Source organism: Felis catus, chromosome C1 (assembly GCF_018350175.1).
Source record: "Felis catus isolate Fca126 chromosome C1, F.catus_Fca126_mat1.0, whole genome shotgun sequence".
NCBI lineage: Eukaryota > Metazoa > Chordata > Mammalia > Carnivora > Felidae > Felis > Felis catus.
The window spans coordinates 4,397,613-4,421,833 of record NC_058375.1 but is presented as its reverse complement, the minus strand read 5'-3'; the positions used below and the strand labels follow the sequence as shown (position 1 = coordinate 4,421,833).

Sequence of the window (24,221 nt, the reverse complement as noted above, 5' to 3'; positions counted from 1 at the left end):
ACAATGTATCCCATTTTCCAGGCTTACTGAATCTTAGGCAGCTGCAGTTGATCAAAAAGATCTAGAATAATAGACTTGGCCAGAGTCTTTGGTGAGCATTTGTCAGAGGTATACCTTAAAGATGCTGGGGTCTTAGGACTTGTCATTGTTATTGGACTGATGAGTGGGAGCCAAATATTTATTTCTTAAAAAAAAAAAAAAAAAAAGTCTTATCTCTCCCAATGAGTTGAGGCACTTTTCATATTTATGGCTGTAGGTGAAATTCCTGTGAAACATGTTCTCTTGCTAGAGTCACTTTGTGTTCCCTGTGTCCACAAGCTCTGTGTAAAATGTTACCAAGTGTGTGCAGATTTTATCTCTGAAGATTCTACTGGAAGAGAAGCTCTGAAGGTGATCTCTGGACTCGATACTTACTAGGATTTGTTTTGTGAAATCAGAAATCAACCTGAAGTTGAAATAGCATGATTTCGTTGGAGAGTTAGAGGAAAATAGAAGTAATCTGAACTCTTACATGTGTGGTTGGAAGGAGACAATAACACCTGTTTATTTGCTGTCAGCTCTGCAGCTTGATGCCATTTAAATATACCTGTAGGAGGCAAGGTCCTCTTCCCACCAGTTATTCAGAGTACCTTCCAGAGAGTACCTTCAACACTCTGTGTTCAGGAAGTTCAGAGACTTTTCCCTAGAAACCTCAAATGGAAGCAACCTGACCCAAAACCGGGGAATTCTATTTAAAATTTGAAAAATTACAAGCCTGATACATAGTTAAAATTGGAGTAATACAGAAATGTCAAAAACCAGCTTACAAATCTCTTTTTCCAGGTTTTAAACTTCAAAATATCCGCTTGTATTTCAGAGAGTGAAGCAGGCAGCTAGACAGGACCAGATTCTTCTCTAAACAAGACTTCTGTGATCTTTAATGATTCCCTTTTCTCCAGTGTTCTGGATTTCCTGTTTGCAGAGTAGAGCCATTATCACACTGAGGAGGGAGTAATTTATCATTAACCCGGCACTCTGAAACCAGATTGGCATCTTTGGTTTAGTGTAGTCAAATGTGTCATCATGTGCCTAAAATCTAACTGATCTGAGGTTTCTGGGATGACTTTCCAGGACTTAATTTGGAGAAAGAATTCCTGACCAATCAGTGAACTTTTTTTGATCTTTATACATTTTATAGACATTTTAACTGACACATTCTACGCTGAATTTATGCCTTTTTTTAAGCTGAATTTATTTCTAAGTAAATGACTGAAATCCCTGCTTTATCAATGTGGCATTACCATTAAAAGAAGCTCTGTCATTTTTACGCATGCGTTTCAGCAGTGTTCCTAACCCATTTTAAGATCTTTGATCCCAATCAAGTTAGCTTTCAAGGGGCTAATCTCCTTCTCAAGTTTTAAACACTTTTTAAAAAGACAGTTAAGGAAAAAAATAAACTTACGTGAAAAAGTTTTTTTTCCTGGCTAATCCACCCATGGAGGTCAGTCTTCTACACTAGCCTTGAAACTATAATTGCAAAACTGTCACCTACCAATAAAAAGTTTCCCCGGAGTCCCTGCACTTTTTTTCATTCCCTGGTTTAGAGCACGCTGTTCTTTCCAAAGTTTTTGGTTGTCTGGGTTTCTCTGGCTGGAGATGAGAGTCACAGAGTGGGGCTAAACATTCAAGTTTGGACTGCAGATGGGAAGAAAGGGCTAGAGCAGGAGAGGAAGGTTTACTGGCCACTGTCCGGATTGACCTAGAGGGATGTCACGCAACCCAACAGGATGGCTTGGCTGGCCGTCTAGAAAGTGGAGTGTGGTGGTGTGGGCTCAGCCAGGCGCACACTCCAGTCCCCGAAGCAGGGAGGTGTTGTTTACTCATCCGTTGCTTATCTAACTTTGTGATGAGCAGCTAATTTAGTCTTAAGGAGGGATATCAAGATAGGTCTGAGAAGGTTGTTCCTATGTTCAAAGTTACCATACTTTGTAATCGTGACTCTGCTTAAAACGTGTGCATTCAGGGGGCGCCTGGGTGGCGCAGTCGGTTAAGCTTCCAACTTCAGCCAGGTCACGATCTCGCGGTCCGTGAGTTCGAGCCCCGCGTCAGGCTCTGGGCTGATGGCTCAGAGCCTGGAGCCTGTTTCCGATTCTGTGTCTCCCTCTCTCTCTGCCCCTCCCCCGTTCATGCTTTGTCTCTCTCTGTCCCCAAAAAAAATAAATAAAACGTTGGAAAAAAAAAAAGCGTGCATTCAGGAAGTAGTGTTAAGCCTTGGTTGTCCAAAAACCTGTCTTATCCACATGATCACATCCCTAAGGTCACCTGTAAGAGGCTGAGGAGGAAGGTCATTAGAAACTGGAGTCTCAACCCACATTGCCCCTGAGTGACAAGTCATTTAACCTCTTTTTTTTTTTTTTAACAAGTCATTTAATCTCTTAAAGTGTCCCATTTACTCATGTGCTGTAGTACTTCAGAGTTATTGAGAGAGTAGAGAGAGGCAACACTGTGGCTTTGCAGCCAGAATGTCCTGTGTTCGAATCCGCATTTTACTATTGGCAGGAGCGGGTTGCTGCCTCTGGGCCAATAGTTTACTCTTCCTGCTTCCCATTTTCTTTGATGTTGAAATGTAGGTGGCAGGCAATAATTTATTAGGAACTTACTGTGAGCCAGCATGCCGTATACTGGAGTTTGGCAAGGTAATGAGGATATGCATACAGTGCCTTTGTACAGGTGGATGTTCATTTAATATTTATTGTTATTTCTTGAATTTTGATAAAGCATGAGGTTTTGCTTATTTTAAAAGGACATACGTGGGGCGCCTGGGTGGCTCAGTCGGTTGGGCGTCCGACTTCGGCTCAGGTCACGATCTCGCGGTATGTGAGTTCGAGCCCCACATCGGGCTCTGTGCTGACAGCTCAGAGCCTGGAGCCTGTTTCGGATTCTGTGTCTCCCTCTCTCTCTGACCCTCCCCCGTTCATGCTCTGTCTCTCTCTGTCTCAAAAATAAATAAAAGTTAAAAAAAATTTTTTTTTTTTAAAAAGGACAGGCGTGAATATAGAAAAGCTTCGATACGCTTCATCCTGGCTAAGTTTGCTATTCGTCTGTTATATTGATAAAATAAAAAACACAGTGCCAGGATTTGTGCTAAGTGTTAGGTTATGAATTCCCAAAGTTTTCTTTTCTCTTTCTGTTCAAAATACTGAGTTTCTTCTCTTCAGAAGACAGTTATCTCTCTGAACTCTGCTTCCTGCAAAGTCATGAGTTTGAGTGGGGAGGGGTTCCCAGAAGGTGGAGCCAAGTGTGGGAGTAGGGTGAAAGGGATAATCCGGAAAGACAGTGAGTATCTGTGGTAAAGACGCAGAGGGACCCAAAAATATAACTGTCGTGAGCTGTCGGCCTTTAAGGGCCCAGGCAGGAAGGGGAGGACCTCCCTGATCAGAAGACAGAGCACTGGGGTCAGGAGAGTTCCCAGCTAGAGTTCAGAGAGGCTTCTAGGTACAGAGGGAGCTCTTAGGATACCCAGTTGGTTCCAGTGTCATAATATGATTAGCAAACACCATGAGGTTAAATTTTAAAACGTGTTTTCTTTAATGAACCACAGGCTAGTTATTACCTTTCTGCTTCAGGCATTTCAAACAATTGCTTCTTGAAATTTTAATGCTTAGTTCTGCATTATCTACCAAAATACCTCTCTTTTTTTTCTTTGCTAAAGAGAATTCAGTTGAAAGCTTTTATATTTGCTGTGAGTTCAGTAGTAAAACAGTGGATAAGACAATACAGGACAAGGGAGCAACATGTTTTCGCGTTTCCCTTGGCTGTGGAATTTTAGTGTTTAACTTTTATTAAACTTTGACTTTTATTTTATTTATACCCTACCTTGTTCAAGAAAGGATTTAAGACAACTAACAGGAATGAATAAATAAAAGGGCATAAGAGTTTAAAAGGGGGCCCCACTGGGAAAAAGACCGTCGGGAACACTGCCGCCTTATCATCAGAGTTATCAAGGTCCCTTTTTCCCTTGAAGGAGCTCGGAGCTTGGAGCCTCCTCCAAGTTCATAGCCTGATGGCCGGCTCCCGTTTGGCTCTTGTACCGTTAGAACCATATCTGCATGCGACGAGTGCACAGTGTTCCCTCCCTCGTTTGGAGGAGCCAGAACATTCTTCAGTGGTAAAATGCCAGCAGACATCAACCACAAGAAGTCTGCGTGAGTGGGCAGGATTTAACAGATGGACACGGAGAGAGCAAGTAGAAGGTCAGGCTTTTAGGGAAAAATAAGCCAAGCTCTTGATGCAAAGACAGGATCCGAACCATCACTTCTGACCCAGAAAGGAACTGGAGCTCATTTTTCTAAGACGCTGGCCTTTATTTCCTGTTGTGTCTCAAGGGCACCAAAACCGCATATGGACATGACCGGGAAGAGAAATGAGCACCAAATTGTACGGCGGTCAGAAAAATCTCCCCTCAGCCCTTGGAATGACCTCTGGTCAGGAATCGAACTTTCTGCTCCACTGGCTCCTTTGTCCTCACATTCCGTTGTCTGTAGAGGTGGGCTTGGAGGAAAGCCCCTCCCCCCCGCCCCCGCCCCATGAACCTTGAAGGTGACCAGGGGCTTGCTTTTTCTTTGTTAGTATGTAGACTTCTGTCATTACTGATCGCCTATTCTGTTTTTGAATTTATATTGCCGTCTTGGGGGGAATGAGTTGTGTAGATTTTGTAAGTGTTTTCCTTCTGTGTAAGACAACTTAGGTCTTGGAGTTACTTGATCAACCCCCTGTTTAACTTTTCTGACTTATTCGTGATTCTGTTGTCTCTCTCTGAAGCCCACCTTCCCTAAGCAGCATCTAAGATGGGTGTAGGAGGTTGACTTTTCAAAATCCCATGACATGGACTGTATCCACCTGCCCCCTGTGCTCTACAAAGCTGTGGCCGTGTTCAGGGGTTCAAGAGAAGGACAGTTGGGGCCACTGAGCCCAGCACCTTCCATGGAAAGCCCCTGTGCACATTTGTCGGTGATGATTTGAAAAGGCAGAGATGGTGGTGGAGCTTCGAAAGATGAAGTCCTTGAACTCAGATTTGAGTTTGACTTTGTAGCAGCCTTATCTGGGGCAAGCCGGTTAGCCTCTCTGAGCCTCTCTCTTCACCCATAAACTCCAGACAATAATTTCACTGTCCTAGGGCTTTGGGGAAAATTAAGCAAGAATGCATGTAAGTGCTCAGCATAGTAATGGGCATGTTATTATGTAAAGTAAATGTCAGTATGTTGTTATTAGTATCGTGAGCATAAAAGTTAACAAGGAATGTGCTTATTGATTTGTCAGAGTTCCTCACACAGTTTGGATGAGCCCGCTGTGTGATTGATGTTTTGTAAGTACCTGTCCCCTCTCTGCAGCTTTTCACTCTCACGACCCACAGTGTGGTCCCGGCCAGGGTGCACGGCACTTACTCTCTAGCCAGCTTTTGGGTCAGGGGTCCAAGGTCGGGGAAACTCCTTCTCCACCTCAGATCACACTTTTAAATCTTTCTGATCCTCATTGTGTTTACCTCCTTTTAAATGGAGGTCCCAGTACCAATCTCAAGGTGTTCTGTGAGTATTTTTTTTAATGTTTATTTTTGAGAGAGAGAGAGACTGCGAATGAGGGAGGGGCAGAGAGTGGGGGACAGAGGATCTGAAGTGGGGTCTGTACTGACAGCAGCAAGTCCAGTCGATGCGGGGCTCGAGCTCTCAAACGGTGAGATCATGACCTGAGCCAAAGCCGGACACCCAATCGACTGAGTCACCCAGGCGCCCCAAGGTGTTCTGTGAGTATTAAAGCACCAAATGAGGAAATACCAGTGGGAGTGTTTTGTGCAAGTGTGTGTGTGCACCACGTGTGTGCCTGTGTGCCACCTTGAAGTCCCCTTCGGCTTTGGCTCCTCTGATGCTCCCTTTGTCCTCCTTTCTTACCTTGCCAGGTGCTCATTCTCCGTCCTGAGAATTCCCCCAGGTTTGGGCCTCGTGAGCTTGGCTCTTTTTAAAATCTCTTGCTTCTCCTGTATCTCTGTGTGCCTTCTGGGCTGTACGTGGTGGTCAGATTCACCTTCCCCCCCAGCCCGATGCTTCCAATTTCTCCCCAACCCATGCATCTGAGCCAGAACTCCTGGAGTGCTTTTTGGTCTGTTTCTCCTTACGGTATTGAGCCCCTTTTAATTGTCCCACAAACGCATTCAGCTCATACATAAAGCCTCCCCTTGACCCCCTGCCAACTCTGATCCTTCATTTCCACTCTGACTTCTGGGCTCCCAACCAACCCTCTAACCTCAACCCTGTGGTTCTGCTGCACTTTTCCGTAGGTCTCTCTGATTTTGATTTTTGTCAGTTCTAGTCAGACTGTACCAAATTGATAGCAACAAACAGTACCAATCGCATTATTTCCCTGCCCAGAAACCTCTCATGACCTCCCATTGTTTATCGGGTCAGGGTCAAACTCTGGGCTCCGTTTTAAAGCACCGTATAAATTAGATGTTTTATGTTTTTTTGCCTACCGTATGGTGATGTTCTGCTTTTCTCCACTGCAAAGTAAGCGTCATGTGGTTTGGGACCACAGCTGTCTGATTCCCCGTTATATCCCTTTGGACAGTGTGGGTATATGATAAGTACCTACCAGTGTTTGCTGAATGAACGAGCAAGTGGATGGATGTCCAAGTTCATTTCCTGCCAGCCTCCTGCTTATACAGCTTAGCTCTTGTCAGTTTGGTCAGTGTTCTGTCTCTGTCCCCAACACTGGCCTGTTCGTCAGGATGTTCTTTTCCTCTGAAATGCCCCAGCCCGTCCTAGATACCAAAGCAAACCACAGTCCACCTTTTTGCATTCCCATTTGGGTCCCTCCACCTCCATGAAGTTTTCTTCGCATTCTCACTGCCCCGAACTTACTTCCCCCCGCTAATGTTAGCATTTCTGTCTTGTGTCGTTTAGTTAAATCCACACATGTGGGGTTTTTTTAGGGGAAGCGCACATCCACACGCACACCTAGTTTGTAAACTCCTTAATATATTTCTGTTGTACCTCCTGTGGTACTTAGGACAGGGCTGGCACTCGATCAGTGGACTGACTCGAAGAGGTCAGTATTTACTAACATCGTATTCACGTGTCTAGACGCGTTTTACTTTGTGGAAAACCTGTGTCGAAGATCACATTGCGGTTTTGGCAACAAACCGCTCTAGAGGAATTTTTTGGAAGGAGTTTATCAGTTATCAGCTTGGCATTTCTAAATTTTCACTTACAAAAACTGCTCAAAGTCAGATGCCGGAGGAAGAGAGCAAATTGAAATGCAGGCCTTGGAGCTCGCTCCCTGCGGAGACTGGGTACCAGGCCAGAGACTGGGTACCAGGCCGGGAGAGGAACGAGGGCCTGTCCTGCTGGGCTGGTGCTTTTCCACCTGGGAGACACCCTGTTCCTCTTCTGTTTACTGCAGGGGGAGCCGGTTACTTCTTTCTCATCTCTTGCACTGGCATCAGTGACGATATTGGTAAAAGTAAATGCGCTTCAGATGGATTCGATTGTAGTTTCTTTTGTCAGAGCTCAGTTTTCTGGATGGACAACACGGGCTGAGTCTCACTTGAGATCCTGTTCTGCTTGAGACGCTCTTGTAAAGGTGGGTCAGGCGGAATGAGTCTGCACCACGCCTGAGATTGAGGGTGCGTCCGCGTGCACCGTTGGAGTCTTGCTGTTTGCGGATGAACCCCAGCTTATTTCCAGACCCTCCAAATGAAAATGTGGAAGGCTGTGTTGAGCGGGGCAAATGACAGTAGAAGATGGCAGGACTGTGTGTGAGCGTGGTTTTATTGTGTGGAGTTTCGGACTACGTAGTGGGAACCTTTGCAGAATGAAGTAGGACATTTTTCCAAGTCCGGTGTAGTGCTTTGGTGAGGACATGACTTGGTCTCCTCAGTGACACCGAGTGATCTGGAACAGCCCTCCTCCGTGAAGCAGCTCTTACTCAGCACAAAGAACCCAGACTCTCTTGGTGTCACTTAGCTCTGAAATCTGCTTTTTCCTTTAAGTTGTATGAGCACCAAGTATCATAAAAAAATTACAGGTTTTATTAGCTGATGCAGTTGATTTCAATCAGATTGTCATGGAACATACGGACAATAATGAATCTTCAATTGTGGCAGTTAGGCAAACTTCCCAAAATCCAATAGAACATAGTTTGTGGAGACTTCCTTCCGGAAATACAGCAACATAGATGCAGCCTGGAGGTTTGGGCTGGAAAGTATAGGCTTCAGCAACTAAAGACCTAGTGGCTTTCCTTTTCCTAAAATGAACGTGGTGAGGTGTCATTTGCCGCTTACGTGCTTCAAAGTATTGAATTAAATATCGTCATTGCGTTAGTTTTAAGTGCTGCACACCGTTTATTGGTTCTTTGCTTGCAGGCCAGGACTACGCTTCCTGGTCCCCTAGTGGTTGAGCGAGGCCCTGTGACTAGTTCTAGCCAATGATATGAGTGGAAGTGATGTGGGTCCTGCTCAGGCTGAGGGGTTTAAATGCTGGTGTGAGAGCCGGAGAGTCTCTGTCTCTCGCCCTTCCCTCTGCCTTAGAGACTGGCAGTGGTTCAGGGGCACCAAAGTGGCTCAGTCGGTTAAACGTCCGACTCTCGGTTTCAGCTCAGGTCGTGATCTCGTTGTTCATGGGTCTGAGCCCTGCGTTGGCATTCTCTCTCTTTCCCTCTCTGCCCCTGCTGCACATGAGTGCGCATGCTCTCTCTCTCCCTCTCTCTCTCTCTCAGAATAAATAAATAAACTTAAAAAAGAAGAAATTAAAGCTCAATTAATAAAATATAAAAGGAGACATAAAGTGTACTAGTATTTCAGTAAGGCACAGGAAGACTGAAGGATTTCAAAATAGCTGTGTATTGAAAAATAATGAAATTACAGAGATACAGACATCACAGCAGATAAAATGAAAAATATCTAGTAACTACACAGTGAAATAACTGAGAGCCAGTTGAATGAATCTCTGAAATCTCTTATATTTGTGCTGTAAAACTACCACCTTAGAAATTACTAGCAAACACAATACACAAGTACACATTTTGTTAACCATCAAAACAGTGATGTCATCACATATCATTTGGCCTTAAGTAAATTCCACTGTACGCATGACACGGTGAGAAAAAGGCAAGCGGTGGCTTAGTTTTATTGAAACTAGTTTTCAGACCCCCAGGGGGCCCCACGCCACACCCCGAGAACCGCTGCTGCCCTCCCCGATCATGACCGATACGGTGATCATGACCGATACGGTCTCCGTTCAGACATCCGGGTGTTCCTCACCCATTTCCACTTACTTCGTTAAGTGAAAATAGAAAACAGAAGCAGAGCGGCAGTATGCTCTTTGAGTGTGTGCATCACATTGATTCCAGAGATGGTCTTCCCTAGACTTTGGGTAGGTGGAGGTAGTAGTAGCTTCTTCAGTGGCTTCGTTATTCAACGGAAGCAAATAGGATGAAGCTGGAGTCCGAGACTTTTCTGAGGATGATGCCACAGCAGAGATCAGAAGAGAGACAATGTATAGGTTTGGTTTTGTGAAAGTGGAGAACTTCTGTGTTTGCTAAAGACAAAAAACCAAAACCTAAAAAAAAAAAAAACAACCCATGACACAATTTAAAAACTCAAAAGGAGTATACAGTATATTTATTTGATCAACAATTCATCTATTTCCAATGTATATAAAGAACTCTTGGAAGTTAAGCAAAAAAAAAAAAAAAAAAAAAAAAGGGATAAATGCCCCAATAGGAACACAAAACAAAGGAAACAAATAGGTTATTTCATAAAAGAAGAAATCTAAAATGCAAATAAATACATGGAAAAATATCCACCCTCAATAGTAAACAAACATGCAAATTTTTTAGTGTTTATTTTTGAGAGAGAGAGCAAGTGGGGGAGGGGCAGAGAGAATGGGAGACAGAATCTGAAGCAGGCTCTGTGCTGCCAGCAGAGAGCCCAACACAGGACTCGGAACCCCTGAACCACACGAGACCATGACCTGAGCCGAAGTTGGACGCTTAACTGACTGACCCACCCAGGTCCCCCCCCCTTTTTTAGTGTAAACAAACATGTAATTTAAAACAGGGTACCCGTTTTTGTCTGCCAGATGGACAAAGATTGTTTCCTTTCTAATGGTAACATTCAGTGCTGATATGCTGGGTCTGCTGCCCCCCCCCCCCCATCCCCCAGCCAGAAGACGTGACGTTTATTCCCTGGAGAGATTGAACCAAGAAAGCTTCAGAGCCTAGACCTAGACGCAGTGGAGGGCGAGAGTGGCACCCTTACAAAAGCAGGGAATACACGAGCGATTGTATTCCGCATGGTGAGACTTACAGCTTTTCCCATTTGTTCTCTGTGCCCTTTCCCGAAGAAACTAACCTATCAGAAAGAAAACACTGCCAAGTGAATCTTCCCTTCCTGGTCCTCTCCCAGCCATTCCACAGAGAGGCTCATCAGATGACAAGGCCTATTCACATAGGGCTTCCAAATACTTTCTTAGTATCTTACTGTCACATATACATTGATATTAAGGAACCATCAAATATTTGAAGGAATGCTCCAGTCTGAAATTCTAAGATCATGCAGACAGAGAAGAGAATGAAAGAAGCAGTGCGGCGAGTTTGAAAACTAGATGGTCTTCAGAGAGAGAAGATACTACGTGTAAGAAATAAGAACAAGGTGATGCTTTTAAAAGAAATATATACAAATGAAGAAACTCTTGGAACTTAAAAATAAGATAGAAGTTAAAACTCTATAGAGGGCTGGAAGATGAGGAAATCTCCATGAAAGTAAAATTTAAAACTTAGAAGACCAACTCTTAGGCAGTAAAAAGGGGAAGACAGTATTAAACAATTATTATCAGAAAGATTCTCAGAACCAAAAAGTATGAGACTCTAGATGAAAGGGCCAATGAAGTAACCAGCACCGTGGGTGGAAGAGAAAAGACCTGTGCTGAGGGTAATCATAGGTTAAAGAGAGCATCCGAAAAGTTTCCAAATAGATCACAAAGTATTGGAAATTGGAATGACATTAACCTATCTCGGCAGTGGTACTGTAAACTAGAAGACAATGAAACAATACAGTAAGAGTTCTGAGGGAAAAAATATTTCTGGGCAAGAATTCTATCCTCACCTCACTACTTATCAAATATAAAGGCAGAATATAAGAACATTTTGGGGTGCCTGGCTGGTTCAGTCAGTAGAACGTGCAACTCTTGATCTCAGGGCTCTGAGTTCAAGCTCCATGATGGATGTAGCTTATTTTAAAAAATTTTTTTTTGTAATTTTTTAATGTTTATTTATCATTGAGAGACAGAGAGAGACAGAGTGTGAGCAGGGGAGGGGTAGAGAGAGGAGGAGACATAGAATCTGAAGTAGGCTCCAGGCTCTGAGCCATCAGCACAGAGCCCGACGTGGGGCTCAAACTCACAGACTATGAGATCGTGACCTGAGCCGAAGTCAGTTGCCTAACCAACTGAGCCACCCAGGCGCCCCTCCAAAAAAATTTTTTTGAGATCTGCAAAGTCTAAAATATTTTTCCTCCTAGCCAACCTTTGTAAAGGAAACTACTGGAGGTTGAGCTTTACTAAAATAAAGAAGAAAACCAGGAAAGAGAAAGGTTGTAGGATACAGAACAGAAGAGACTGACTCAGGAAGATACCCTGGAGGATGGTGACAGGAAATCCTAGGATGAAGTTTGTCTAGCAGGCCTAACATTGGACACAATGCAGAGATCTCTGGGAGGGATACCTCTTAGGAAAAAAGAAAAACTTGGACTTGGTAAACTGTTTTGTGTTTTTGTAGTGAAAAGAGTATTAGAAGTCTCTACTTGTAAGTGCTTTACTGTGAGGAGTTGGAGAAGAATCTGTGATAGATACCTAGAAAGCTAAAGCAAATGGGAAAAAGTTAGACAGTTACTAACTCCAGGAAAAATTAAAAGTAGTTCAGGAAAAGAAATAACAATCACAGTATCTGGTTCATTCAGCTTTGAGCTATATTTTCATAGTCATAATAAAAATTAAATTAAGTTTCAGGGTACCTGGGTGGCTCAGTGAGTTCAATGTCTTGATTTTGGCTCAGGTCATTATCTCATGGTTGTGAGGCCTAGCCCCAGGTCAGGCTCCTCGCTGGGTGTGGAGCCTGCTTGAGATTCTCTCTCTCTCTCCCTCTCTCCCTCCCCCACTTACATGCCTGTGCACTCTCTCTCAAAATTAAAAAAAAATTGAAATGATGTGGAAAATACTTAAAGACCAATAAAAGTCACAAAAACAAAACCTCATAAAGACCTTTAAACAGAAAAAAAAGACAAAATTATAGAAAAACAAAAATTTTGTGTATAATTTTCTTTTTTCTTTTATTTTTAAAAGTTTATTTATTTCGAGAGAGAGAGTGCATGCGAGCAGGGGAGGGGCAAAAAGAGAGGGAGTGAGAGGATCCCAAGCAGATTCTGCACTGTCAGGGCAAACAACGCAGGACTCAGACTTAGGAACCGTGATCATGACCTGAACTGAAACCAGGAGCTAGACACTTAACTGACTGAGCCACCCAGGTGCCCCTATTTTTATTTTTATTTTTATTTTTATTTTTATTTTTATTTTTATTTTTATTTTTATTTTTTTAGGTTGTTTTTTGTTTTTTGGTTTTTTTCTAAATTTTTTTTTTCATTTATTTTTGGGACAGAGAGAGACAGAGCATGAACGGGGGAGGGGCAGAGAGAGAGGGAGACACAGAATCGGAAATAGGCTCCAGGCTCCAAGCCATCAGCCCAGAGCCTGACGCGGGGCTCGAACTCATGGACCGCGAGATCGTGACCTGGCTGAAGTCGAACACTCAACCGACTGCGCCACCCAGGCGCCCCGTTTTTTGTTTTTTTAAAGTAAGCTGTATGTGGAGCTCAAACTCAGCTCCTAGATCAGGAGTCACACTTGCCACCAACTGAGCCGGCTGGGTTCTATGTAACTTTTCATTTTATCCATGATGAGTATGTATACTTTTCTAATAAGAATAAAGGTTTTTTAAAGGTAATTCAACTGGGAAAAACCTAGCACCTGACTCATTTCTTTAGCCTATTTTGACCAGAAGAATTGATGGCCATTTTTATCTCTATGCTGATGACAAAGCTTTTGTTCATATTTTTGAAATTGGTGTTTATTTTGCTTCATGTCCTCACCCAGACTTAATATTCTCAGTCTTTGTCATTTTAGATATTCTCACGGTTGTGTAGTGATACCTACTTTTGTTTGTAATTTGCACTTCCGTAATGACTAATAATATTGAATGTCTTTTCATGTACTTTTTAGCCATTACTGTATCACCTTTGGCTGAAGTTTCTGTTTAAATCTTTTACTCATTATTTTATTGGGTTTTCTTCTTTAGTTGTAAGAGCTCTTTGTATATTCTGGATACGAGTCTATTGAATACATGTTTTACAAATATTTTTCTTTTATTGTTCTGACAGGAAATCTTTAACTCAGAGTTACAAAAATGATCTCCTATGTTTTCTTTTTAGAAGTTTTATGGTTTTAGCTTTCACATTTAGGTTTTTTTTTTCCATTTTTGAGGTTTTTTTTTTTCAATTGTTTAAACTGTAAAATACAAATAACATAAAATTTTACCATCTTACCCGTTTTTAAGTATACAGTTCAGTGGTGGTAAGTGCATACATATTGTTTTGTAACCATTACCACCACCTATCTTCTAAAGTCTTTTCATCTTGCAAACCTGAAATTCTACCCATTACACAGTAACTCTCTACTCCCCCTCCCCTGCTCCCCGGCAAGTATTATTCAACTTTCCTGTGATTTTTGACTACTCTAGGTACCTCATCTAACTAGAATCACATTGTATTTATCATTTTGTGACTGGCTTATTTCACTTAGCATGATATTTTCAAGGTTCACCTCTGGTGTAGCATATGTCAACGTTCCCTACCTTTTTAAGGCTTAGTATTCCGTTGTATGTTTTTACCACATTTTGTTGCTGAGCAATCCTCTGTTGATGGACACTTGGGCCGCTTCCATATTTTAGCTATTGTGAATAATATTGCTGTGAACCGGGTTTACAAATAATCTGTTCGAGACCCTGCTTCCGGTTCTTTTGGGTATATGCCCAGAAGTGGAATTGCTGGATTATATGATAAATCTATTTTTAGTTTTTTGAGGAACTGCCATACTGTTTTCCACAAGAGCTATACCACTTTACATTCCCACCAACAGTGTACATGGATTCCAATTTCTTCACGTCCTTGCTAACACTTGTTCTTGTCAGTTTGGTTTATAATAGCATCCTAATGGGTGTGAAGTGATAGATAGCTCATTGTGGCCTTGATTTGCATTTCCCTAATGATTAGTGATATCAAGCATCCTTTCATGTGCTTATTGGCTACTCTTGTATCTTCTTTGGGGAAATGTCTATTCAAGTCCTTTGTCAATTTTTGAATTAGGTTGGTTATTTTTGGTGAGTTTAGGGGTTCCTCATATATTCTGGATATTAATCCTTTATTAAAGATATGATTTGCAAATATTTTCTCTCATTCTTTGGTGGTTTTTTCATTTTCTTGATAGTATCCCTTGATTTACAAAAGTTCTTGAGTTCAGTTTGTCTATTTTTTTCCTTTATTGCCTGTGCCTTTGATGTTATATCCAGGAAATCATTGCCAAGTCCACTGTAATGAAGCTTTTCCCCTATGTGTTCTTCTAAGAGTTTTACACTCATAGCTCTTATGTTTAGAGCACCCATCTATTTTTAGTGGGTAAACTAATAAATGAATCCAACGAAGTTGCAGGATGCAAAGTCAACATACAAAATCAGTTGCATCAACTTTTATATATGGTGTGAAATAAGGGTCTTACTTCATTCTTTTACATATGAACATCCAGTTTCCCCAAGCACCATTTGTTGGAAGAACTGTCCTTTTCCTATTGAGTAGTCTTGATACCTTGTCAAAAATTATTTGACATATATGTGAATTTGTATTTCTGGGTCCTCTGTCCTATTCTGTTGGTCCGTATGCCTGTCTTTATGCTAGTGCCACACTGTTCTGATTACTGTAGCTCTGTAGTAAGCTTTGAAATAAAGAAATATGAATCCTCCAACTTTGTTCTTTTTCTGGATTGTTTTGGCTCTTTGGGAGCCTTTGAGATTCCATGTGACTTCTAGGGTGGATATTTCCATTTCTGCAAAAACTGTCTTTGGGATTTTGATAGAGATTGCCTTGAATCTTTTAGTTGCTTTGGGTAGTATTGGCATCTTAATAATACTGAGTCTTCCAGTGCGTTGATATGGAATGTCTTTCCATTTTTTTATGTCTTCTTTAATTCTTTCAGCAGTGTTTCATAGTTTTCATTATAAAAATCCTTTGCCTCCTTAGTTCCGTTACTGGTTTTTTTTTTATGCTATCGTAAATGGACTGTTTTTCTTCATTTCCTTTTCAGATTGCTTATTTTTAGTGTCTAGAAATGCAGCTAATTTGTGTGTTGACTTTGTATCCTCCAGCTTTGTTGAATTCATTTATTAATTCCAACAGTTTTTGTGTGTGTGGAATCTTTAGTTTTCTTCATACAAGATCATACAATCTGGGAAAAGAGATTATTTTACTCCTTCTTTCCAATTTTGATACCATTTATTTCTTTTTCTTACCTAATTGCTCTAGCTTGGACTTCCAGGACTATAGAATAGAAGTGGCCAAAGCAGACATCCTTGCCTTGGTCCTGATCTTAGAGGAAGTTGTTTTAGTCTTTCACCATTGAGTGATGTTCACCGTAGGTCTGTCTTCAGTTGTAAGAGCTCTTTATGCCTTTTATTATGCTGAGGTAGTTTCCTTCTGTTCCTAGTTTGTTGAGTGTGTTTATACTCAAGGGTGTTGAATTTTGTCACATGCTCTTTCCTTATCAATTGAGATGATCGTGTGGGGTGCTTTGTTTTTCTTTAATTCTCTTAGTGTAGTATATTATTATATTGATTGATTTTTGTTGAACTATCCTTCCTTGCATTTCAGAAATAAATTATACTTGGTCATGATGTGTAATAATCCTTTTAGTATGTGAAATTTTTATTTGCTAGTGTTTTGTTTAGAATTTTTGCATTGGTATTCATAAGGTGTATTGGTCTCTAGTTTTCTCTTGGTGTCTTTGTCCAGATTTGGTATGAGTTTGGAAGTGTCCCCTTCTTGATGTTTTGGGAAAGTTGGAGACGAATTGATATTAGTTCTTCTTTAAATTTCTGATAGAATTCACCAATGAAGCAGTTAGGTCCAGGGCTTTTTTTCCTTTGTCAAGAAGTCTTTGATTAGTAATTGAATCTCCTTACAAATTATAGGTCTATTCAGATTTTGTTTCTTCATGATTTAATCTTGGTAGGTTTTGAATTTCCAGAAGTTTGTCCATTTTATCTAGATTTTCCAGCTTGTTGGTGGACAATTAAGTGTTCATAGTATTCCTTTATAATCCTTTTGTTTCTATAGAATCAGTCATGTTATCCCTACTTTAATTTCTGAATTTAATAATTTGAATTTTCTCTCCTTTTTTCCTTAGGCAGTCTAGCTAGAGATTTGTCAGTTTTGTTGATTTTTTTGTTTGTTTTTTGTGTTTTTTGTGTGTTTTTTTTTTGTTTGTTTGTTTTGTTTTGTTTTTGAGAACCAACTTTTGGTTTCATTCATTCTATTGCTTTTGTATTGTCTATTTTATTCATCTCTGCTCTGGTCTTTATTATTTCCTTCTGCTAGCCAGCTTTGAGTTTAGTGTGTTCTTTTTCTAGTTTCTTAGTTATATATTAGGTCATTGATTTGTGATCTTTCCTGTTTGTTTGTTTTGTTTTTTAAATGTTTCTTTATTTTTGAGAAAGAGAGTGCAAGCAGGGGAGGGGCAGAGAGATAGAGAGAGAGAGAGAGAGAGAGAGAGAGAAGAGGATTGGAAGCAGGCTCCAGGCCCTGAGCTGTCAGCACAGAGCCCGATGTGGGGCTTGAACTCAGGAATTGTGAGATCATGACCTGAGCAGAAGTCAGACACTCCGCAGAGTGAGCCACTCAGGCTCCCCTTTCCTGTTTTTTAATGCAAACATTTATGGTTGTAAATTTCCCCCTCAGCACTGCTTTCACTGCATCCTAGAAGTTTCAGTATATTTTGTTTCTTTTCATTCATCTGTTTTCTAATTTCCCTTGTGGTTTCTTCTTGGTTATTTAAGAATGTGTTGTTTAATTTCCACAAATGTGTGAATTTTCCAGTTTTCTTTCTGTTACTGATTTCTAACTCCATCCCATTGTAGTTGGAGAAGATACTTAGGTTATCTCTTTTAAAATCTATTGAGACTTCATTGGTGGCTTAATATATATCTTGCTGTATTGAACCTTTTGTTGATACCCCAATCCCATCACCTTGCTAAGAGCCTTTAGTAGCTTTTATGCAGGTTCTTTATGATTTCCTACATACATGGCATCCCATCTGCACACATCCCAAAGTGTGTTCTGGTGTCACGAGTAGAATATTCTATATATGTCTGTTAGATCTACTTGGTTTACTGTGTTGTCCGGTCCTGTTTCTTTATTTCTGCCTGGTTATTCTCTACATTATTGAAGCAAGATAGTGCAATGTCCAACCATTATTGTAGGACTGTCTATTTCTCCTTTCAATTCTGTCAAGTTTTGCTTCATATATTTTGACAGTCTGTTATTAGGTAACAAATAGTTATAATTGTTAATATGTTCTTTCTATATTGGACCTTCTATGAATATATATTGTCCTTCTTTGTTTCTTGCAACCTTTTTTGATTTAGTGTCTATTTTGTCTGATATTAGTGCAGCCACCCTACTCTCTCTGTTACTATTTGCAGGGAATGTTTTTCCATCCCTTTACTTTTCACATATTAGTGTCTTTGGTTCTAAAGCTAGTCTCCTATAGACAGCAAATAGTTGGGTCGTGGTTTGTTTGTTTTTTTAATTCATCCTGCTAATCTCTTTTGGTTGGAGAATTCAACCCGTTGAGTTTAAAGTAATTATTGATAAGGCGGGCCTTATTTCTGCTGTTTTGCTATTTCCTTTCTATGCCCTGTATCTTTTTTTGTCCTTTAATTTCCAAATTAGGGTCTTTTGTGTTTAGCCATTTTTTAATAGTGAAACGTTTTAATTCCTTCCTCATTTTTCACATGTATTCTGTTTTCTTTGTGGTTTAGTGTGTTAAACTACGTTTAACTTCCTAATACTCTAATTTGAATTTATACCAGCTTAACTTCTATAACATACAAAAACTCTTTCCCATGCCTTTCAGTGATCGAGGTCATAGAATTACATCATTATCTGTTGCGTCTCCAAAAAATAACCTGATAACTGTTTTCCGTAATGCATTAGCCTCTTACATGATGTAGAAACAAAATGTGAAGTTACAAGCCAAAGTTACAAAGGACTAGCTTTTAGTCTGACAGGCTTTTTTAATGTGTTAGTCACTTAAATTATTAAGAAAACAAAATGTGGAGTTAGGATCTGTTTTTGCGGTTAACACTAGCTTTTATACTTGCACTTGTCTTTAACCTTTACTGAGACCTATATTTCCTCATATGGCTTTGCGTTGCAGTCTTTCATTTCACTCCACAGGACTCCCTGGAGCTCACTTGCAGGGCAGGTTTAGTGGTAATGAACTCCCTTGGCTTCTGTGTATCCGTTTTTGTTTATCCGGAGGTCTTTGCGTGACCTCTTGTCTGATGCAAGATAAGGGTCCAGGTTCTCCTTTCTGTATGTGGACGTCCCCCTCTTTCAGCATCATGTATTAGAGACTATCTCTTCCCCTTGAACCATCTTGACCTCTTTGTCAGAGATCACGTGGCCATATGTATGTAGGGGTCGGTTTGTGGACTCACTACCGTGCCGTTGACTTTTACACTGGTTCTTTCCCCTGTACCACACTGTCTCGATTCCCATAGCCTTGTACTAAATCTTAAAATCCGGCCACATAAGTCCGCCAGTTGTTTTTCAGCTATTCTGGCTGATAAAACAACTAGGAAAGTAACATACCTTTTTGTTCCATAGCCTTTGTTTTTCCACATGAATTTTAGAATTGGCTTGTCTGTTTCTACAGAAAAAGGCCTGGTGGGGTTTTGGGTTGCGTGGTATCTGTAGCATGCTTTGGGAGAATGTGGCATCTTAATAATGTTGACACTTCCGATGCACGAAAATGGTTTATCCCTCCATCGTTTTCACTGTCAGAGTTGTGTTGTGGCTGCCCATGGACACGTCCTGCACGCACTCGTCCCATCCACCCCTAAGCAGTTCATGTTTGTGATGGTACTCTGAGTGCATTGTCTTTTTAAATTTTAGTTTTTAGTAATGTAGGAAAAAATTGATATTTGCATATTGACCCCATATCCCGTGACCTCACTGATGTCACTTAGCAGCCTTTTTGTAGGTGCTTTATGATTTCCCACATAGGTGATATCTGCAAATGCAGAAAGTTTAACCTTCTCCCTTGTAATCTGTATGCCTTTTAGTTTTGTGCCTTACCGCAGGAATTTCATTTTTGTCTTGTATAGCATAGATGAATCCAACCATTTCAACAGACCACTAAACTCTACAGTCAGGTCACAAAGGACCTTTCCACTGTGAATGTTATGATCACTAAGGCTGGATTTATAATAAATTTACTTTAATTAGAAATATAACCAGATGATTGACATGCTGGAACTTTTCAGACTTAAGGCACAGTACATCTCTTTACTTTATATAGGATTTTAGAAACAAGTGTGCAACTGTAGGTTTCATTTTTAATGATAGCAGATTTTGAAATGATACCAGTATTTTTATGATAAAGAGTTTATCATTTGTGAAATATTGAACCAGTGACCTTAGCTATTCAGATATGATGAAAGGCCCAATCTAACCTTTTATTGAACGTGATATTTATTAAAAATGAAACTCCTCGTTTCTATTACTTAATCAATAACACATTAAGCCATTTATTAATATGATTACAGAAGGTCTTGCAGATTAGATATTCTGCCCCCTTGTCATCTAGTTTAACAACCAGGAAACAGCAGTCTAAGCTAGAGTCAGCCAGATCTGTCTAATCATGCGCCTGTAACTTTTATGAGATACTGGAAAGAACACTTACAATTTGCAGAAAGAAAATAATCTGTAGTTGCTGTCTTGGAAGGAACAAGCCCCTTTTACATCATTACATAAGTAAACCTACCTGGAGAAGATCTATTTTATTTAGTTAACCATTACTTATTTGCTTAAAACAGTGAGGTTTGGTACAGGTGGCATATTGGTAAATGTGGCAAGAAATGCGTCGCATGCTTGATGTCGGCCAGGAAAGAAGCCTGTGGTAGGAGAAAGAAGAAAGAGCTGCAGAGTCGGGACTGTTGAGGCACATCTCTGCTATGGGGTCTCATGGTTCTTATTGAAACGGAGTGCCCATCTAGCAAAGGGCACGTGTCCTAAGTGAATTTTCAGAAACGAACTGCTTCCTGGATGAGCACTCCTGTTACCCTGTGCCAGTACCCCGTGTCCTGTTCCGGTCTCAGTGTGCGTGATGCCACGGGAATGTCGAGCTTCACTTGTGACAGGACAGCCAAGGACCCGGACCCCTTCGGAATACACAGCATTGTTGAGTGCTCTACAGGTCCTACTTCATTTACTCCTCACGGTAACTTTGAGGAGGGAGGTCCCGCAGTCCGCGGTTTCAAGTTGAGAAAACGAGGAAAAGGTTTTACAAGAGCCACCCTTTGTAAGCAAGCACCGTAGGGTCTGCTCTCCCCTCGTTGTCTCCCCATCCCTGAGACTTTGCAGATGAATGAGCTAAGGGTCCGAAAGCTCATTTGCCCCCAGCCTGTGTTCTTCACCACTAACCTCGGAGGCCGGTGGAGAGAAGGAAGGAAGGCAGCCGGCTACAAGTTGTTCAACAGTGTAACGCTCAGGGGCTGCCCCAAAGGGAGGGCGGAAGACTGGTGCTGGAACAGGGCAGACATCTGCCTGGCAAGGGGCTGCTCGGTCAGCCAAGTCTTTGACCCCCTTCCAAGAAGCTGCTGATGTAAAACTGTGTGCAAATGAGCCTCTGTCCAAACAAGCAGCCATGGTCTGTGTCTGGTTTAAAGGACAGGCGGAGTCTCTCGGGTATAGGTGTTTCTTTTCCGGATAACAGATCGTGTGAAGTCAGAGCTAGTAGGGCTTGTAGAGGTCAGCCAGCCAGCCACCTCCCCGCCCAGACAAAGAAGCCGAGGGCCCGGAGGTGAAGGCATCGTCCTGATGGTACCGACGGGCACCAGGCCTCCCCACGGCCTCTCCTCTCGGGCACGTGTGACTGACATCTTACCAGTCACATGGAGTGTCTTTCTTTTGGAGTTCTTCAGAACTCCTTGTTTAAAACCTCTAGGGAACCTGCCCAACGTTGCTGGTTTTCTAACATCTGAAGAACTTAGTTTTGCATAAAGTGTTTAAATTTTGTGCCTGGAGCATCTGGGTGGCTCAGTCGGTTAAGCATCTGACTCGATTTCTGCTCAAGTCACGATCTCACGGTTCGTGACAGCGCAGAGCCTGCTTGGGATCCTCTCTCTCCCTCTCTCTCTCCCTCTCTCTCTCTTCCCCTTCCCCGCTTCATGCTCTTTCTCTAAATAAACTTAAAAAAATAAAAATAAATTTCATGCCGAAAAGTTATTACTAAAGTACAGTAAAGTTTTTCCTTTTTTCCTTAGTGAAAAAAACTCATTAGTCCTGGAACTGGAAGGTAATGAAAAGTTGTGGAAATTATAGAAAAATGTGGTCAAACGTTTTCCCTTGTAACCTTGATCCCTTGATCAGTCCCTGTACTAGTTCTCCTTGGGGACACGTGTTCTGAGGCCTGTTCCTAGTGCACTGTCGGCCCTGACATTCTCACCGGGGACCTGGTCCCGTTCTCTGCCCGCATGGCTGGTTTTTTGGTCCCTCTGGTGTGTCATCGGCAACCCAGAAGTGGGGTTCTATTGTCAAAATGGTGAGGGGGTTGCCTCCCAAAAACAAAACGTTCTTTACTTGACCGGTCATCTGGATAGAGCTGCCTGTTCAGCATCACCTCGAATAGACCCAAACGGTCCCGGAGGCTGATATGAAATCACACAGAATGTTTCCCCAAAATAGACCCAAGGGGCTGGCCAGGTTGGTGGCTCGGTGTTCCTAGGGCCTCTGAGGGAGTTTGTGTCTGAGGACATCTTGGTGGCTGTGCGGCAGGCAAAGCAGAGTGTGGGTTTTATCCTCCCTGCCCCCCCCCCCTTCTGTGCGGCTAAAATACACTCAGTCCATTGTACTTACTTGGTATCATCTGTTCTTCCCATGGTGCATGTTTTCCCTCAAACTGAGGACATGTGAGGACTGGGGAGCTGAATGCTTGGGGGGAGGTCTTCTGGGTTTGTGGGGGAGGGCTTTTGTTTCTATAGGATAGCAACGCATTTCTGCCCACTTTCTGTGCTCCCTTTTAGAATCAGAGATTGAATCGGAGGCTTGTGTTGGTTTTACAATTTGATTTGTGGTTTTTATGGGTAAATCTTCATCAAGGTTCCTTTGTCAGAAAACTGGATAAATGCATGGCCTTTCTGTCTGATGGTAGATAGCTCTTTTCCTGTCTGAACCAGTTTTCTGTTGAGAGTGCCTCCACGTGATTTATTTCAAATAACTTGGGTTAGAAAGTAAGCGGGTCTCTGTGACGTTTTTAGTTTCAGCTCAGAGCACATTGAGCCAGTATAGAGACGCATCTGATAGCAGCATTTCCCAGCAAAGCACAATTGCTGTTGATGTACATAATTGATCACTTTATTAACTGTGGAAAAAAGAAGCCTTATTGAAGCCATAAAGCATAACTTCATTATGTCCAGAATGTAGAAAGCAAACACATTGGAGAGTGGCTGACAGGTTCCCGTTTCAAGGCTGATTCTGATCACGATAATATTCAAGCAGCATTGATTGTTCTCTAACTGGATTTTTCTCTCCGTAGGCCTCCTCGGAAGAGCTGAAAGCTGCCTACCGGCGGCTGTGCATGCTTTACCATCCCGACAAGCACCGGGACCCGGAGCTCAAGTCCCAGGCGGAGCGGCTGTTTAACCTTGTGCACCAGGCTTATGAAGGTCAGCGGAGGGCCAGGCCTCGCGCACATGCCCTGAAAAGCAGCTGCTCGATTTTTAAGAGGCTTGATTTGTAGAGGACAGAAAGAGACTCCTTAGAGGTGCATGAGAGAGGAGGTTAGGTTAGTGCTTTTTTACTGACAGGTCCTTTGAAAGAGTGGTAGTTTGCCCTGGAATCAATGTGTCCGGTCAGTGGGACATGAGAGTGTGAGCAGAGCAGACGGGGGCCGGGCTGCAGGGAGCACTCAGGCTCTAAATCGCTCGCTGGCTTTCTTCTAAAGGGAGCTCTTCCAGGTAAAAGGCTGATCGCTTCAGACAGGCCCTCTTTGTTCTCTTTTTTTATGAGAACATTCACAAGAATGTTTTTTTTACTTGGACATCATTTTATTGGCTCCGGAGCATTTGGTTAAGGAAAGGTTCTACAAAAGGAAGAGAATGATGTTAGGAAGGCCAACAGGAAGTAGAATCAAGTAATTCAGGTTTTTATACTTACATCTTAGGTACTTCAGAAGGAAAATTTTGTGATGTAGCTGTGTATAAAATATTGAAGTCGGGGCGCCTGGGTGGTTCAGCCAGTTAAGTGTCCAACTTCAGCTCAGGTTCATGAGTTCGAGCTCTGCATCGGGCTCTGTACTGACAGCTCAGAGCCTGGAGCCTACTTCCGATTCTGTGTCTCCCTCTCTCTCTCTCTGCCCCTCCCCTGCTTGCGCGCTCTCTCTCTATATATAATCAAAAATAAACATTAAAAATTTTTTTTAAAATGTTAAAGTAACTGATGGGTCCAGTTTCTGTTGGAGATGGTGGAAAAGCCCTAGCAACATAACAGTGATGGTTACACGACACTGCATGTACCTAATGCCGCTGAAGTATACACTTAAAAGTGGCTGAAATCAATTTTATGTTATGCATATTCTGCCACAGGTTTATAAATAAAAATTTAAAAGTATTAATGCACTCTTAGAATATATGCCAAGTAAAATAAGTTATTCATTCCGGAACAGATTGGTGATTTGCTCCTTAGTTAAACAGACCAAAAATTAGATAATGTGTTTCCTTACGAAATAAAGACTTCTCGTTGTTGGGTGCCTGGGTGGCTCAGTCGGTTAAGCATCCGTCTTAGTCTCGGATCATGATCTCACGGTTCGTAG

At 41.8% G+C, this 24,221-nt stretch overlaps 1 protein-coding gene across 1 annotated transcript in view; it reads left to right on the top strand.

Moving 5' to 3' along the window:
- Nucleotides 1–24,221, top strand: part of DNAJC11 (DnaJ heat shock protein family (Hsp40) member C11) — a 70,651-nt gene that overhangs the window by 1,777 nt on the left and 44,653 nt on the right. Inside the window, exon 2 of the mRNA XM_023258046.2 lies at nucleotides 22,947–23,076. Within this exon, the coding sequence (XP_023113814.1) occupies nucleotides 22,947–23,076 (130 nt within the window). The remainder of the gene's footprint in view (nucleotides 1–22,946; nucleotides 23,077–24,221) is intronic.